This window comes from Papaver somniferum, chromosome 9, assembly GCF_003573695.1.
Source record: "Papaver somniferum cultivar HN1 chromosome 9, ASM357369v1, whole genome shotgun sequence".
NCBI classification, from domain to species: Eukaryota; Viridiplantae; Streptophyta; class Magnoliopsida; order Ranunculales; family Papaveraceae; genus Papaver; species Papaver somniferum.
This window is the reverse complement of record NC_039366.1, coordinates 89,513,727-89,527,987: the sequence shown is the minus strand read 5'-3', so window position 1 is coordinate 89,527,987 and position 14,261 is coordinate 89,513,727. Positions and strand designations below refer to the sequence as shown.

The 14,261-nt window shown below is 37.4% G+C and overlaps 1 protein-coding gene across 2 annotated transcripts; it reads left to right on the top strand.

The window, feature by feature from the left end:
* The first annotated feature begins 423 nt into the window (after positions 1-423).
* Positions 424-14,059, top strand: LOC113309059 (rho GTPase-activating protein 7-like). 2 transcript variants are annotated; one of them, XM_026557487.1, is made up of 22 exons: positions 424-722; positions 943-979; positions 2,689-2,765; positions 3,803-3,873; positions 3,958-4,036; positions 4,159-4,303; positions 4,407-4,526; positions 5,572-5,649; positions 5,840-5,895; positions 5,970-6,039; positions 7,643-7,730; positions 8,533-8,773; positions 8,972-9,193; positions 9,305-9,631; positions 9,994-10,043; positions 10,937-10,997; positions 11,076-11,159; positions 12,099-12,212; positions 12,287-12,423; positions 12,930-12,999; positions 13,207-13,416; positions 13,503-14,059. In XM_026557487.1, exons 1-22 carry the CDS (start codon positions 678-680, stop codon positions 13,689-13,691), a joined length of 2,571 nt encoding a protein of 856 aa, XP_026413272.1. In that variant the 5' UTR covers positions 424-677; the 3' UTR covers positions 13,692-14,059. The 2 variants fall into 2 exon arrangements, with proteins under 2 accessions (XP_026413272.1, XP_026413271.1); XM_026557486.1 differs by having other exon boundaries at positions 425-722; positions 12,287-12,456.
* Positions 14,060-14,261: the final 202 nt, after the last annotated feature.

Genomic DNA, 14,261 nt, shown 5'->3' with positions numbered 1-14,261 from the left:
AAGCCAAAGTCCACCTAAACGTGCTCGAGTACATAAATAACATGCTAACCATACATTTTTAAACCGTCAGATTGCTGGGATACATTTCTTATTCGAAGGTTGGCTTAAAATGCATGCTGATTTTACACTCGAGTGACGTGATAACACTAGCCGACCACTTGACAAACGTGATAACACCAGCCAAAAAAAAGAAAAAATGGAATTTATGATTCTTTATGGGTTTTTGGAAATTATTACCGGCCCAGAAAAAGTTGTCCAATTTTACGGGACAAACCACTGGTAGTGGTACAGTGGGATAGCAACACGTCTCGCTGAGAATTTGGTATACCATGCTGTAAAATACCTAGTCCACGCACTTTCCACCTAATCTACTGAAAGAAAATGAGAAAAAAATAAAAAAATAAGATAAACTTTCCTAACAAGCCTACTGAACTTTGAAACAACACACGCGAGTAGAGAGAGAAAGAAGACGACCTGATAAAACTTACTACTTGTTCTTCTTCTTCTCTCATTTAGTGGTGCGGATTAAAGATTGAAGTTTCCCCCTGTTTGATTTTGATACTTGAGAATCTAGAGTTTCTGTTGATTCAAATGTTTGGTATCCAAAGTGGTTCTCCTAGTATTATTATAATCAATGACCATTTTTGATGCCCTAATTTCAGTTGTTTTTTTGAAAAATGTCGGCCGAAAGAATAAGACCTGGAGCTGGAGTTATGAATACTGTAAGATTTTCTCATTTCACTTTGAAGATCTAGCTTTTCTACTCTTTCAATTTATGTTTGCTATAGGTCTTAAACCTCTCTAATGTAGAATGTGTATGTCTTTGTTTCATTTTCCTTTTTTTTTTTTTATAATTTTTTTTTATATATTCATTTGAAGCTTAGAACTGTTTACTGATGCTTGCAGGTTTTGTTTCTAACTCAACGAGATATATTTTTGCAGGTTTTCAAGAGTGGTCCACTTTTCATTTCGTCAAAAGGTTAGATGATAATCTTTAATTTTACTATGGACTCTAGATTTTCTTTTTAAGGAATTTGAATGTATCTTAAGGAGTATGCCCTAGTTCGTAAATGCTAGCGATTTCATATTTCTTTAAAAATCAGTGGACTATAGTTTGAGAATTGTTTGATCTCAACTTGCAATTACAACTCCAAAATTGATTGGCCACTGTAGTTTGATTATCCGTTTAAGTATTTGGTCTTTCTTATGTGGGGGATTTAGTTGCAATGGCAGTCTGATTCCCTCCTTTGTCTGGGTTTTTGAAATCATCAGTGCAAGGCTGAAAGTTGAGTAGTTTAACTGCTTACGAATTGTGTTGAGAAAGGAGGATGCAGACAATAGCTAAGGAACTAGAGATGTCAACTATTCACTAAGATTAATTAGGTGGAGTGACAACTTCAACCAGCTGTCATTTACACGCAACAAAACACCAACCCATTTTCTATGTCCGGAAACAGTAATTTACGCCCAATTAGGGAGCAGGTGCTTGGAGAAAGAACCTGAACACTTCTATACTATTCAAGTACTTGAATACCATTTGAGAGGATAAGAAATGGAGAACTATTTGATGGTCAAACACAAATATAATATTATAAGGACACTACTGTAGAATAACCATCTATTATTACAATTAAGATATTGATTTCGAAGCGCCAACATATACCAGAAGGGGAACTGAAATCAAGCAAGTCATCGAAAGGAAAGATGCTTACATGAGTTAGAATGAGGTCTAACTTGAACAACTCCACAAAGGATTCCTTAGGGACTTATTGATGCGGACCTTGTAGTCGTAATACTTACGTGGCACAGACCTTGTAGTCATAACACATGGTAACATATTAAACCTATTAGATCACTTAAATTGATTAAAGCTGTAGGTATAGGTATCAGGCATGTATATGGTGGCAGATCCTTTGAACCAGCATGGTTTCTGTTGACTTTTGCTTAGGAATGAGTTGAAAATATTTTAAGTGATGTTTATGTCGTGGCCCTTCTATCTCCACTGATCATGTTAGAGAACTAGTTGTTATAGATTTGTGCACTCAAGTATACCATACTCGAGCAACAGTTGAATAGCTTGCCAAAGAAGTACTCTCTGTTGCCTAAGGTTGTTCAACTATTTAATTCTTGCATCATGAGATTTTTCTAAAATTGTCCAGTCTGAGAAAAGAGGAAGTTTTCTTGGGATTGAGAATTGCACTATCCATGAAGTTAGTCAGTTATAGGTTCTACTAAGATCTTCTTTTGGATTGTAAACTTTTGCTGTAAAGAAAGGTCTACCTGTTACTTGAGATTTAACCTTTTTTACCTATATTGATTTGCAACTTCTAACCAGTAAAATTCTTTATAAACGTATAAATGTGGGAGTTCCATGTAACATTCGTTATCAAAAAACTGACTCTGAGATCTCATTTGAATTTTATCCCATTGTTCAAGAGAAAACTAAATCAGTAAAGTTAGACCAGTCTATATGGATTATTTGTGATGGACTGATAAGCGGAAGCCATCTCCATACTGCTTGTTCAACTGTTTATGTTTCATCTACTGTTTCCCTTTTTGACTTGTATTGCTATGGGGTGAAAGTGTTAGATTTGGTTCTAGTCTAACTGTCTAAGGTATGTCATAAATGTTCTCTGTATCTTGTTTTAGCTGCAAGGATCCTGATAAATTTTCTTGCTGCACTTGCAGGGATAGGATGGAAATCTTGGAAGAGGCGTTGGTTCATACTCACTCGAACATCTTTAGTTTTCTTCAAAAACGATCCTGTAAGTATCAGCTCATGATTTCCCTGTCAAAATAACAGTGTCACTTCGTTATGCTTTTCATTATCTTTGATTGCTTAATTATTTGTACTGCTATGATATGTGCTTTCCTTAGTGCTTGATACCGTGATGTCTAAGTTTCATTGATGTGGTGCACATCCCATCTTAGATAAATAATCATCATGATCTGCTTAGTGCTTGCCCGTTTTAATTGTTTCACTTATTGGTTAAATGTCTTTATCTAATCTGTATCCAAAATATAAACACAGTTTCAAAAAGCCTATTCTTTGTTGCATAATTTAGTGGAATCACCCATTCTTGGTTACTTAAACTTTTCTACCTTTTTTTTCTTCTAAAAATTCTATTAGGGTTTCTACCTGGGTTACAGTGGTTAATTATTTTGAATAATGGACTAAAGACACTTAAGTGTCTATGAAATGGTGGCCTAGCCTCTTTGCAACTTAAAATGACGCTCAATGTCTCATTAGAATCTGGGAACTGTGTTTCAGCTGCCAAAATTGTCTTTCAAGGTCTGAACATGGCATATTTGTGATTCTTTGAATTCCTGTATGATTTCCAATCAACTGAAGTATAAATTCTTTTCTGTTATCTTTTTAAGTTTTTGTTTCTACTTAGATATAGGTTCTGTTCTCTCTAAAGCTTTTCCAGTTTGATTTATCTATTGATCCATGTTGAAGGATTACTGTTATGATATGGATCCGAGAGGGTTAGAGTTGCATCACCTGCTTACAGAACCTAGAAATGTCTTCATTCTTAAAAGAGAAAAGTTCCTGATAATTTCAAGTTAAAATTCCTTTTCTAGGTTTGCCATGATTGTATTTATTAAGGCTAGTTATATAACCACATCTTATTAGGGTAACTCAGTTTTCTACTTTCTAAATTTGTATCCAGCTTTGTTGTCTCTTTAGTTCACTGCATATGATTTATCTAGAAACAGATGATTTGGAGAAGAGGCAGTTATTTTTAAAAGCTGCTTGAGTTAATACGGATATACATGCATTAAAATGGTTGTTTTGTAGAGTGCTCTTCCCCAGAGAGGCGGCGAGGTTAATCTGACTCTGGGTGGTATAGATTTAAACAGTTCAGGGAGGTAAGCACATGAACATAGTGAAATATTTTAGTAGGAAGTTTGAATTCTTGGGCTGACACATGATGACATGAATATTATTTGCAGTGTTGTGGTCAGGGAAGATAAGAAACTCTTGACCGTATTGTTTCCTGATGGGCGCGATGGGCGAGCGTTCACCCTCAAGGTGTGGCCTTCATTCTTTTGTGCTCATGTTGTATTATGCGGTGGTGCAATAAGTACAACATGCTCCTCATGCCATCAGTGTACTTATGCTTATATTGATACTTTCTCCTTTTCTGGTTCTAGGCTGAGTCGTCAGAAGACTTGTACGAGTGGAAGACAGCACTGGAACATGCTTTGGCACAAGCACCAAGTGCTGCACTGGTCATGGGACATAATGGGATTTTTCGGAATGACACAACTGATACAATTGAAGGATCTTTCCAACAATGTTAGTAGTATTTAGTAAAGTTTTCAGTTAGTAGTTTTATGCCGGTCGGTTGCCCTTATATTGTAATGTTAAATTACTCTAAATTTTTTATGCATTTAATCAGGGAGAGATAAGCGGCCTGTCAAGTCGATGGTTGTTGGAAGACCAATTTTGCTGGCGTTAGAGGATATTGATGGTGGTCCTTCGTTCCTAGAAAAAGCTCTTCGCTTTCTGGAGGTATTCGGTGAGTTTACATGATTTTGGCCAAAGTTTTTGTTGTTCAGACTCCTCACTAGTGAATTATGTATTTTATTTTTGAGATCTGAAGCTGGCTTGATTTATTAATTGGTTGTAGAACATTCTTGTGGTTATATTCTGTGCCTTTATTTCGGTTTAGAATGAAGAATTCTGGTCAAAATTATCACTAAAGTTCACCCTATGCATTTCCACTGAACACACCAAAAGCACCCATGGTACTTGCCAGGTTAACAGCTAGGATCGTGCCATAGGGGAAAAAATCTGGTAGGATCCAACCAAGTTCCTTTCCAACAGGGAAGACTCTTGGATTTGGAAGCTTCTTTCTTTTGGAGAGCTTTTAGCAGATCATTTTTTCCCCTTGACTAAAAGTCTAAAACAAAGGGATAGTTCCCTCTGGATCAATCGCCTGATATTTATTGTTTAGAATTTTAATTTTAGAGTTGTTAACTGCCTAGTATACTTAGCACGGTATATATCAGAGCACTATTCTGAAAGCCTTCATTGCCAAGTTTAATGTTAAATTATTAATAGTCCAAATTTTATGTATAATCTCAAAATTAATTAATAGTTAATCTGCCAAGACACCCCCAAATTAGGACTTTTCAGTGTCTCAATCCTTACTCCTGCTTAAGCTCTTGTCCCCGCTTCTGATTCACAAGGGTTTACCTCTTCAAAGGTATAAATGTTGGTCAGTGTGGTTAAAAGGGCATGCAGCTACGTCCTTCAAGTAATGTAATAGAATCAGAAAAGGTAGAATGCCTCTCTTCTTACATGGTTCATGACATGTAGTACGGACTGTTCTGCACTTGGAAGGAAGATAATACCACATATTTGCATGCAGCATAGTATTAGATAAGTTGTATTCTCACAGATAAGTTACAGCGTTGCTGTCATTCTTCCTCTTAACAGCCAACCTACTCTTGTGCTGTTTATTTTGGTTCTTATGGTGCTATGCAATTGTATAGTTGGCAAAATTGTATTTTACATTGCAATTAGGTTGTGTTGCAATTGCTAAGCGATTTGCTTAACAGGAGTAAAAGTTGAAGGAATCTTGCGGCAATCAGCAGATGTTGAGGATGTTTATCGCCGGGTCCAAGAATATGAACAAGGTATAACTATTAATTGTTTACTATAAATAGTATGATCAGGACCTACTATTATTAGTCGAACTGTTACTTTTTTTTTTGGGTCCTGTCTGCGGGAACCTAACTACATAAGGAAAAACAAAAGATAGAATGTAAATACTTATTTGTAACTTCTTCCTGCACATGCCTTAGTTTGAGGATCCATTGTTTTCAGGGAGGAATGAGTTCAGCTCTGACGAGGATGCACATGTAGTTGGTGACTGTGTGAAGGTATGGTTTATTTCTCATTATCCTGTCAAGTCTTGTTTTACGTTATGGTTACCCATATTTTTTTTTATCCACAGCACGTGCTTCGAGAGCTACCCTCATCCCCGGTTCCTGCATCTTGCTGTATTGCGTTGTTGGAGGCATCCAGTAAGTTCGTCTTATAGCTATACTTTTCTAATTATATTTAGATGATAGTTTAGCATGCATGTGATGGTTAGGACCTTTAGGTTCTCTGGTTTGGTAAGTAAAAGGCTACTAATTGTTATTTCCACTTTTCACTTGCGCTGTTGGTCTCTCGGTGAAGTGAATATAATGGTTCCATTTGAATCTCATTGTTGCGTGCTGCTTTGTTCACTAATATGTGGTGGCATCATAGCACTTGTTGCTTCCATTTTTCACCTGCTCATTTGATCTCTTGGTGAACCCAATAATGGTGCCTCTTGTCGCATCTCATTGTCCATTTTACTGTTTTGCTAATTTGTGTCAACACCCTGAACATGTGAAAGTGCTTTATTTGTTGGGAGCATAGTAATTGTATAGAAATCAGGGTCCAAATTCGCCACTCAGCTTTCATCTAAACCTTAAAATGGTCATATGCCAACTGTCGCCACCCTAGCAACTCGCCTCCTCTCTCTTTTTAGCTATTGCCTAAACTCTGAAATTTCCTTCTAAAGGGTGGCTGGCCCCATGTCTTATGCTGAGGTTTCCCACCCTTGAATTGAATGAATTCTCCAAGTAGAGGGAGGGGGCATGCTGTAATTTGGATCCTGAGTTTCGTGTAACATGGAATGGACCGTCCTCATGCTAAAAATCCGATCATACACCAGGTTTAAGCGGGAACACGGACAGCCTGTCCCTTAACTATCCTTTATTGCTTCTTCCTTTTGAGAGGGGGTATGCGACAGGGAGAGACTGTCCTTCAGGATTAAACACTCTATTGCTCACTTGTGCCATGTATGCGATATTCATACTAAGTGTAGCTTCTTGGAAGAATGTGCACCTCCAAAAATATCGCCTGAAGAAAATCTGTGCAACTAGCCAAATCTGAAATATCTGGTTGGTGAAGCTCTAGGAGCTCATCCAGATTGGCAAAATGAAAAAGAAAGTACAGAGGAAATAAGAGAAGGACCTTATGTGGGTTGCCGCAGAAAAATTCCAGAAGGAATAGAGTTATACGTGACTGTGTGGAAAGTGTTCCAGAGAATCTTACATTTATTACTCATCTAAGCCAGTATCATCCTCAATCCTCCCTCGTTTTCTAAAGCAGTTTCACGCCTCATTTTTTTTTTCCGGTGAATCTTCGAACGGAAAAAGAACATACCTATTGAGAAACGAGATTTCTCGGGATTTCATACTTGTTGCACTGCAGTGTGCATTAAATTTTAACTTTGAATGGTAACCAGGTTTTGTTTAAATAAGAATGATTCTACAATATTAATGATTATTGGTTTGTCGACTAACAGTCAATGATGTAGGTCACTTTGGTATTTTACTGCTGAATTTTTTCTGTGGCAAACCACATATTATCTGTCTCTTTACATCCCTTTTCCTTCTGCCAATCTGGATCTAACATCAAAATCTCAGCTACTTTCAAGTTTTATAACCTTTACATGGTTGCCAAAATTTGACAACTGCTGATCACTTATGATATTTCTTATGTTTCACCTTCGTCATTTGTGTGATTTTCGCGGTTATGACTTCTTACATCATGTGTGACACTTTATTGTTATTTTGGTGTTCCATTTCATAGGGATTGAGCGAAAGGAGACTAGGCTTAATGCTCTGCGCTCTGCAGTATTTGAGACATTTCCGGAGCCAAATAGGCGATTATTACAAAGGTGATGCTTATTTTGTTCTTCTAATAAAATGATTTGCCAACCATGCCCATTTTTTTAGCAGTCTTTCTCTTTGCAGCCATTACACTTTAGGGGGGACATTGATGCATGAGACGGAGTAGCTTGTTGGCATCGTGAAGGGTCAAATTATCACATCTCTTAAGTTACTAAAGAAAATACATTAATATTGTGCATGCAAGTTCAACAATTGTTTTAGTATATTTCTGTTGCGGTTGTGTTATGAACAAACATATACTAAGAAACCTTTTTTAATAAAAGCACGCTTGGAAACCTAACAGATGGTCACATGGAGCTGTATGATATCTTATGTAACAATATGGCTGAAACCTAAATTTAGAAAGCTAGATACTAGTATAAGAAAGCGCTATTATATTGTTCCAACTTACACGAGATCAGTTCAATCATTTTGAATAGGTCCATTTTGAAATCCAGTGGTCATCCTAAGAGAAGATGTGCCTGAATGTTTCTGGCTTTCAACCTGAACACATTAAATAGCGTACAGAATGGCTGACCGCATGTAGCATTCCCTCCATTTTTTTTGACCATTAACTCGTCATTCATCTTAACTGAGTTCGAAAATGTGACCATTTTACACAGGGCATCTTCTTAAGCGTCTACTCCCATTCGTTTGCTGATAATTCTTCAGTGAACGATAGCTTGGCTTATAAAGTTATAATTATGCCTATGGAATCACATGACTCTTCAATGATTAAAAATTTGACTTGACATTCAGGCCTTTACCAGCCCCTTATATATATCTCACTGGCATTTTATTTGGTTGCAGAATTCTGAAAATGATGCATATAATTGCTGCTCATTCTTCTGATAATCGGATGACTCCTTCTGCGGTTGCTGCTTGCATGGCACCCTTGTTACTGCGACCACTTTTGGCTGGTGAATGTGAGTTGGAGGATGACTTTGACATGAGTGATAGTTCAGCTCAGCTTCTTGCTGCTGCCAACGCTGCTAATAATGCTCAAGCCATCATTACAACTCTTTTGGAGGATTATGACAATATCTTCGATGTAAGTTTCGACCAGTTGATTGACTGGGTATGTAGATAGATAGTTGACTCTAGTTTATTACCAAATAAATTAAGAATAGTCAGTTAGTCAAGAGTCTAAAAACTGTAAAATTATAATTATTTAATGTTCACGAAAAGGGTAGTTCGATTTGAAATTTCTCTCTCTTGGCGATGCTCACTTCATTTTGATCTGTTTCAGGATGATAATCTGCAAAGATGCTCTTTTTCAGCAGATTCTCAGATGGGACACAGTGAGTCTGATGAGTCATCTGATGATGAAAATTTGGATATGAAAGATAGTGCATATCATGATACAGAAAATGAAGATCCTCCAGAAGTATATGATGATCCTGACCGTGTGCTTAGCGGAAAGTTTAGTGGCAGCAGCGGCTATGCTGGCAATGATTTATATAGTTATAAGGTATTAAAACTTAGTATTTTTTTCTGCCGTGTTATTGTTTATTTATTTATCTTTTGTAAACATAACTTCTGCTAGTGTTAACTACTGTATTCATTATCTCGTCGGTTACAGGCTTTTGAAGGTGATGGTGGTTCAGATGTTGAATCTACTGGGGAGACTAGTGGTTTATCAAGCCATAAAGCCCACAGAGACTCCAACTTTCAATTTAATGAGAAAGATATATGTAAGAAAGAGAGTGAGAGTCCGACTGAGATGCATAGTCCCATTGATTTACCTGCCAGTGGATCTCACCAATCAATGGCAGACCTTCTGTCCTCTAAAGAATCTGGTCTTTCTCTACCCATTGCTGGTCCTCATTTATCTGCAGAAAAATCCTCGAGTAAACTAAGTGGTTACGGTCTCAATGTCAAGCGCCCATCCTTTTGGGGTAGAAATAATGTGAGTTGGTGTACTTTTTTTATGGCCAGTCTATTCTGATTTCTTAAAAGAGTTCTTTTTAAATTATTTATTCTTCTACACGTGGGTTTGATGATATTCTTGTGTAGTCTTTCATTTCGATCTTATAATGTCGAACAAAGCCAGGCCCCACAGATTTAGGTTCCATTCGTGTCAACAGCCAAATTCCACCCGAATCACCTTGTTTGTGAAGTCAGTGACCTTTGATTGACAGACTTAGGTTCAAATTTCACCTTCATCCTCTAGGAAGAGAAATCTGCTGTTGTCAATTGACTGTAGTGACAACCTCTTTTCACTGCTTGCTGCCCTACTTGTCTGAGATTCATTTTTTTTTATTTTTACAGACACGGAAGAATACCACAGTGGAATCTGTTGACTCATCCGGAGAAGAAGAGTAAGTCTTTCACCTGTATATGATATTATTATTTTTCTTCTTAAGTGTCCTGTAGTGGCTCTTTCTATCTTGTTAAATGCTTGTCCACTAATCACACTATAAGGCAACCCAAACTAATGAAGCCTAGTAATCCGTATTAATGCATTTGGTTAGATATTGGGTGTCACTCATTATCCTCCAATTACCTGAACCTAATAACCTAAGAGGGATGCATGCTCTTAAGGCTTGACTTGGAGGTTGGAGTTATATGATTTCTTACATTTATCCCTGACATTTGTACATATATAATAACTAGGATGATACTTCATCCAGACTAATGTTTAGCACACTTGGAGATAGTTCAGTGGATGATATGCGGGAAGGATTTATTCACATGTAGACCTTCCAGAATGACCCTAAAACTCCCATGCTCATTAATACATGGTTGCTAACCATCTTTCAGGGAATTTATGGTGTGGTTATTTACCTTTGAGAAATGTACAATGTTTTATGGGTTTAAAGGTTAAAGTACGCTGCATCAGATAAGATGTGTTATATGGCAGGGATAACATTCTTAAAATCATCCCTTATATCATCTCCACGGGGCCTTAGTAAGACTGTTAAAGGATCCCTGCTCATAATTGTATATGTTACATAAATTCTTGTTAAGCATTTGGAACTTCGCCTCCTGCAATTTCTCAGTGATAGCTGAAGCAAAAATCTTATTTCGTATGCTCTTACTTTCAAGGTTCCGAAGTCCCAGTTTTGCACACCATCACATCAATTCGTAATTTTGACAGCATTCATCTAATGACAAGCATACATTTCTGCTGTATTTTTGAATTTCCTTTCTCGTTTTGCAATCCGTTATCATCTCCTATATTTTAAAACTCATTGAATTACATGAGTTGCAGGCTTGCTATTCAGAGGCTAGAGGTTACTAAGAATGAGTTGCGCACCAGGATAGAGAAAGAGGTAACATTCAGTGTTTGAACTTTTATCTTGGATCTTACTGTGGGAACCTTTACTTAGTTCGACCACCTTCTCTATCAGGCTAAAGGGAATCAGATTTTGCAAGCGAGTTTAGAGAGAAGAAAGCAAGCTCTGCACGAGCGACGATTGGCACTTGAACAAGATGTATGCAATTGCTTATCTTTTATCTGCTTTATTTTCTTTTTTTGAAAGTTTGAAAATTTAAAGGAAATAGCCAAGATGCTGGATAGATCGAGGAAGGTAAAATACAACTGCACATGTTTAATCAAGGTAGGATATAGTATGTCCGGAACAACTGTGCACATGAGGAGATGGGCAAGCGTTGGAATATGCATGCAGAGTGGGTCTTTTTTTGTGACATGGTAGCAAGGGTATGACTAAATGTGATGATCAGGTTGCTTTCGAAAGGTAGCTGAAAACATCTAAATGTACTAGGAAAAGAAGTCTAGTTTGACATCTAGAATGTTACTAAATGTTTGTACTGATGAAGATTAGAATAAGCCGATTGTTCTACACTTAAAACGGCTTGTTTTCTACACTTGAAGGTTCCTCTTTCATCTGTTCATCCGGCAATGATGGCTTAAGCAAACTTTGCCTTGTTTTACTCGAGTAGGCCACCACTAAAGCCTCCACATAACAAACCTTGCTAGTTGTGGACTCGGAGAGTAATACATTTTCTGGTACCTTGTTCCACATCTTGGGAAGTTAGTACAGTAATGAGAGGCGCCGGTAGAGAGAATGACTAGCCTATTTGTTAAATTTTGTCTAAGTGAGAAAAACCTTTCACCCTTCCGTCAAAGAGAAGGTCTTTGACAATTCAACCCCTCCCTTGCAAAAAAATGGCTCAAACTAAATCAAAGATTACCTGGTTTATATATTACTTGCTTGCTTTGCTGAACAATTTTGGTCATTAACCTAAGACGCTGTTGCTATTTATCTCTGTCAAATGTTTGTTTTGCAACTGACGTTCCTGCATGTACGCGAAGATTCTCTCAAACATGTGTTGGAGATTAGCCGATATATGCAAGTTGCGTTTTTGAGTATGCTCTCCCTTGTCTTATATATTGTATTCAATTGTCACAGGTTTCAAGACTGCAAGAGCAGTTGCAAGCTGAGAGAGATCTTAGAGCTGATCTGGAGATCGGTCTGAATATGTCTTCAGGACAGTTTTCTAATCAACGTGGTATGAACTCCAAGGTTGGTGCTGTTCCTTTTTCTCTTGCCTTACGGTCACAGGAGTTATCTTTATCCTAACAATCTTATTTCTAAAGACGAGGGCAGAGCTAGAAGAGATCGCCCTTGCTGAGGCAGATGTAGCTAGGCTGAAACAGAAGGTCACGGAGCTCCACCTCCAACTGAACCAGCAAAGCCAAAACCATTATGGTGCCCTTTCTGATGCAAGCGATCGGTACCAGCATTTACAAAATCTACATTCACAACAGTGAGATGTTTAAATAGATCACTTTCTTGCCAGCATGCTTATTGTGTTTTTATGCATATGATGATGGACGTTAATCGTTGTCGCATCGAATTTGTAAACTACTTTAAAATGTTTTATCCCTCGAGATACAGAGGGGTTGCTCTACTGGGAGCAGTTCAGACACTAAGATGGCCGCATCAGCATTTTGTTTTCTCTTAGATTGACCAAATCTACATGTCGACCAAAATTTTGCTATGTTAAAATGCACTCTATTTAACATGAAGCTCTTTGCTCTTTGTTGCCTCTGGCAGTATGTGTCAGGCATAATTCTGTCTGTATGTAACCTTGCCTGCTAGCATGACATTTCTCTTTTCACATTTGATTTTACTGTCTGTATAGTGGAACTTTTCTCTCTTATACTTTTGGGATCGGTGGAAGAGTTTTTGTTCATTAGTATATTGAATCATGATTACATCTAAACTTGTCTTCTGCAGGAAGTATCTTCAGCAAAATTTCGATATGACCCTTGCATTTTGTAATCACGAAACGAAACAAAGAAATGAGGTATATCTTTGAACGTTTTCTCTTTATGTCAGTGTTGTTAGAACTTGAATAATCTGTAGGTGTCTCGTTTCCCTGTTTTATATACTTCGGTTATGTGTTTTATTTTTCTTTTATGGATGACAATTCTTTTTCTGGAAACCGTGGTTATATTGGCAGCTAATCCGATTCTATTCTTTCAATAACTATTCATATATTTGGTTGATACAGGACCGCTCATTAGGAACTGAGAGAAAAAACAACGTCAAGGACCAGGCAATGTCGTCTACCAGCAACGCCAAACAGCTGTTTCAAAAGCTGTATGGTGATACAATAAGCTTGAGTGATTCAAAAAGTACAGAGGCATCTACTAGTTTTTCTGCGGATGATCTCTCGGCAATTGATTCCTCTGCCGTGGCTTCTACTTCAAGGTCAATGGAGGTAAGGGCTAATTTATCCGCAAGTGCTGTTAAATTTTTGCCCATGGCCTTAATGACTTACATTGCATACTATAATCAATGTTACAGGCAATGGAATATACACGAAATCCATCCGTAGCATCTTCAACGTTGGTAGAATTAACATCGCGTCTGGATTTCTTTAAGGAGCGACGAAACCAGCTTATGGAACAACTTCATAACCTCGACGCAAGCTATGCTACAGCTACTTCACAAGGCCTGGTGTATAAACAACCATCATCACCCCCATGGAAATAACATCATGAGATGGTTCGATTGGTGCGAGAGGATAACCTCTGATGCATTTCCGTTCTTCACCTTCTGTATATCCATATACTGTTATTCATTGTTGTAATCTTGTTTATCGCATTTTCTCTTGGCTGAGTCGTTTTCCCCATTTCCTTTGATTTTTATTCCTTCTCTTTTGAGTGTATTTTTTTTTATGTCCGATAAACGTTGGTTACATGTGTTAATAATGTATGTGACTTGCGGGTTCAATTTATATCTCTCTAACCTCAGGAGTGGGAACCTATGTATTAACTTCCTCTCACGAACCTTCGCAACTCTTTAACCCTATCAACATGTATTTTGTTCTGTAAACATTATGATTAGAGAAAATTTCTAAATGCCTGAAGTACATTATTTGCACCTTTTAAGGTGCCATTATATTCAAAGATTTGTTTTATTGATGTAAATCGATTTGTTAAGTCCGATCTGTTATTTGTTTTGCAGATATTGCTATAAGTGCACTCCATTTTTTGGCACTCCTGATTTTTACAACTCTGAGTTTGTTTGTTTTTTTTACCAAAAGTAGAAATATTATACATT

Coding starts and splice junctions, on each gene's coding strand:
- LOC113309059 (XM_026557486.1), top strand. CDS start 678: ATGTCGGCCGAAAGAATAAGACCTGGAGCTGGAGTTATGAATACT. Junction 4,527..5,571: donor TCGCTTTCTGGAGGTATTCG/GTGAGTTTACAT, acceptor TTTGCTTAACAG/GAGTAAAAGTTGAAGGAATC. Junction 12,213..12,286: donor AACGTGGTATGAACTCCAAG/GTTGGTGCTGTT, acceptor TTATTTCTAAAG/ACGAGGGCAGAGCTAGAAGA.